Consider the following 310-nt stretch of genomic DNA (forward strand, 5'->3'; position numbering starts at 1 on the left):
TTTACCCGGGGTGCATGCTGTACACCCCGGCTCGGCTTTTCCCTATGAACAACAGCCAGCGCTTCTTCTCACTCTGCTCTTCGCAAACTGTGGCTAATGAATGGCTCCTCCTTTGATATTCCCTATGTGTTGATGCACTGGTTAATTGGGAGCGTTTCTCTTTGTCCCATAGGTGAAAAGCCCTTTTCCTGTACACACTGCAACCGGGCCTTTGCTGACCGCTCTAATCTGCGAGCCCACCTGCAGACCCATTCAGATGTAAAGAAGTACCAATGCAAAACCTGCTCCCGGACTTTCTCCCGTATGTCGC

At 51.3% G+C, this 310-nt stretch overlaps 1 protein-coding gene across 1 annotated transcript in view; it reads left to right on the forward strand.

The window, feature by feature from the left end:
- Positions 1-310, forward strand: part of LOC104626158 (protein snail homolog Sna) — a gene marked incomplete at its 5' end in the record, with an annotated part of 1588 nt that overhangs the window by 1158 nt on the left and 120 nt on the right. The window contains one exon of the mRNA XM_010294010.1: positions 173-304. Coding sequence (XP_010292312.1) covers positions 173-304 — 132 coding nt within the window. The remainder of the gene's footprint in view (positions 1-172; positions 305-310) is intronic.

This window comes from Phaethon lepturus, unplaced genomic scaffold, assembly GCF_000687285.1.
Source record: "Phaethon lepturus isolate BGI_N335 unplaced genomic scaffold, ASM68728v1 scaffold40540, whole genome shotgun sequence".
Classification (NCBI taxonomy): Eukaryota; Metazoa; Chordata; class Aves; order Phaethontiformes; family Phaethontidae; genus Phaethon; species Phaethon lepturus.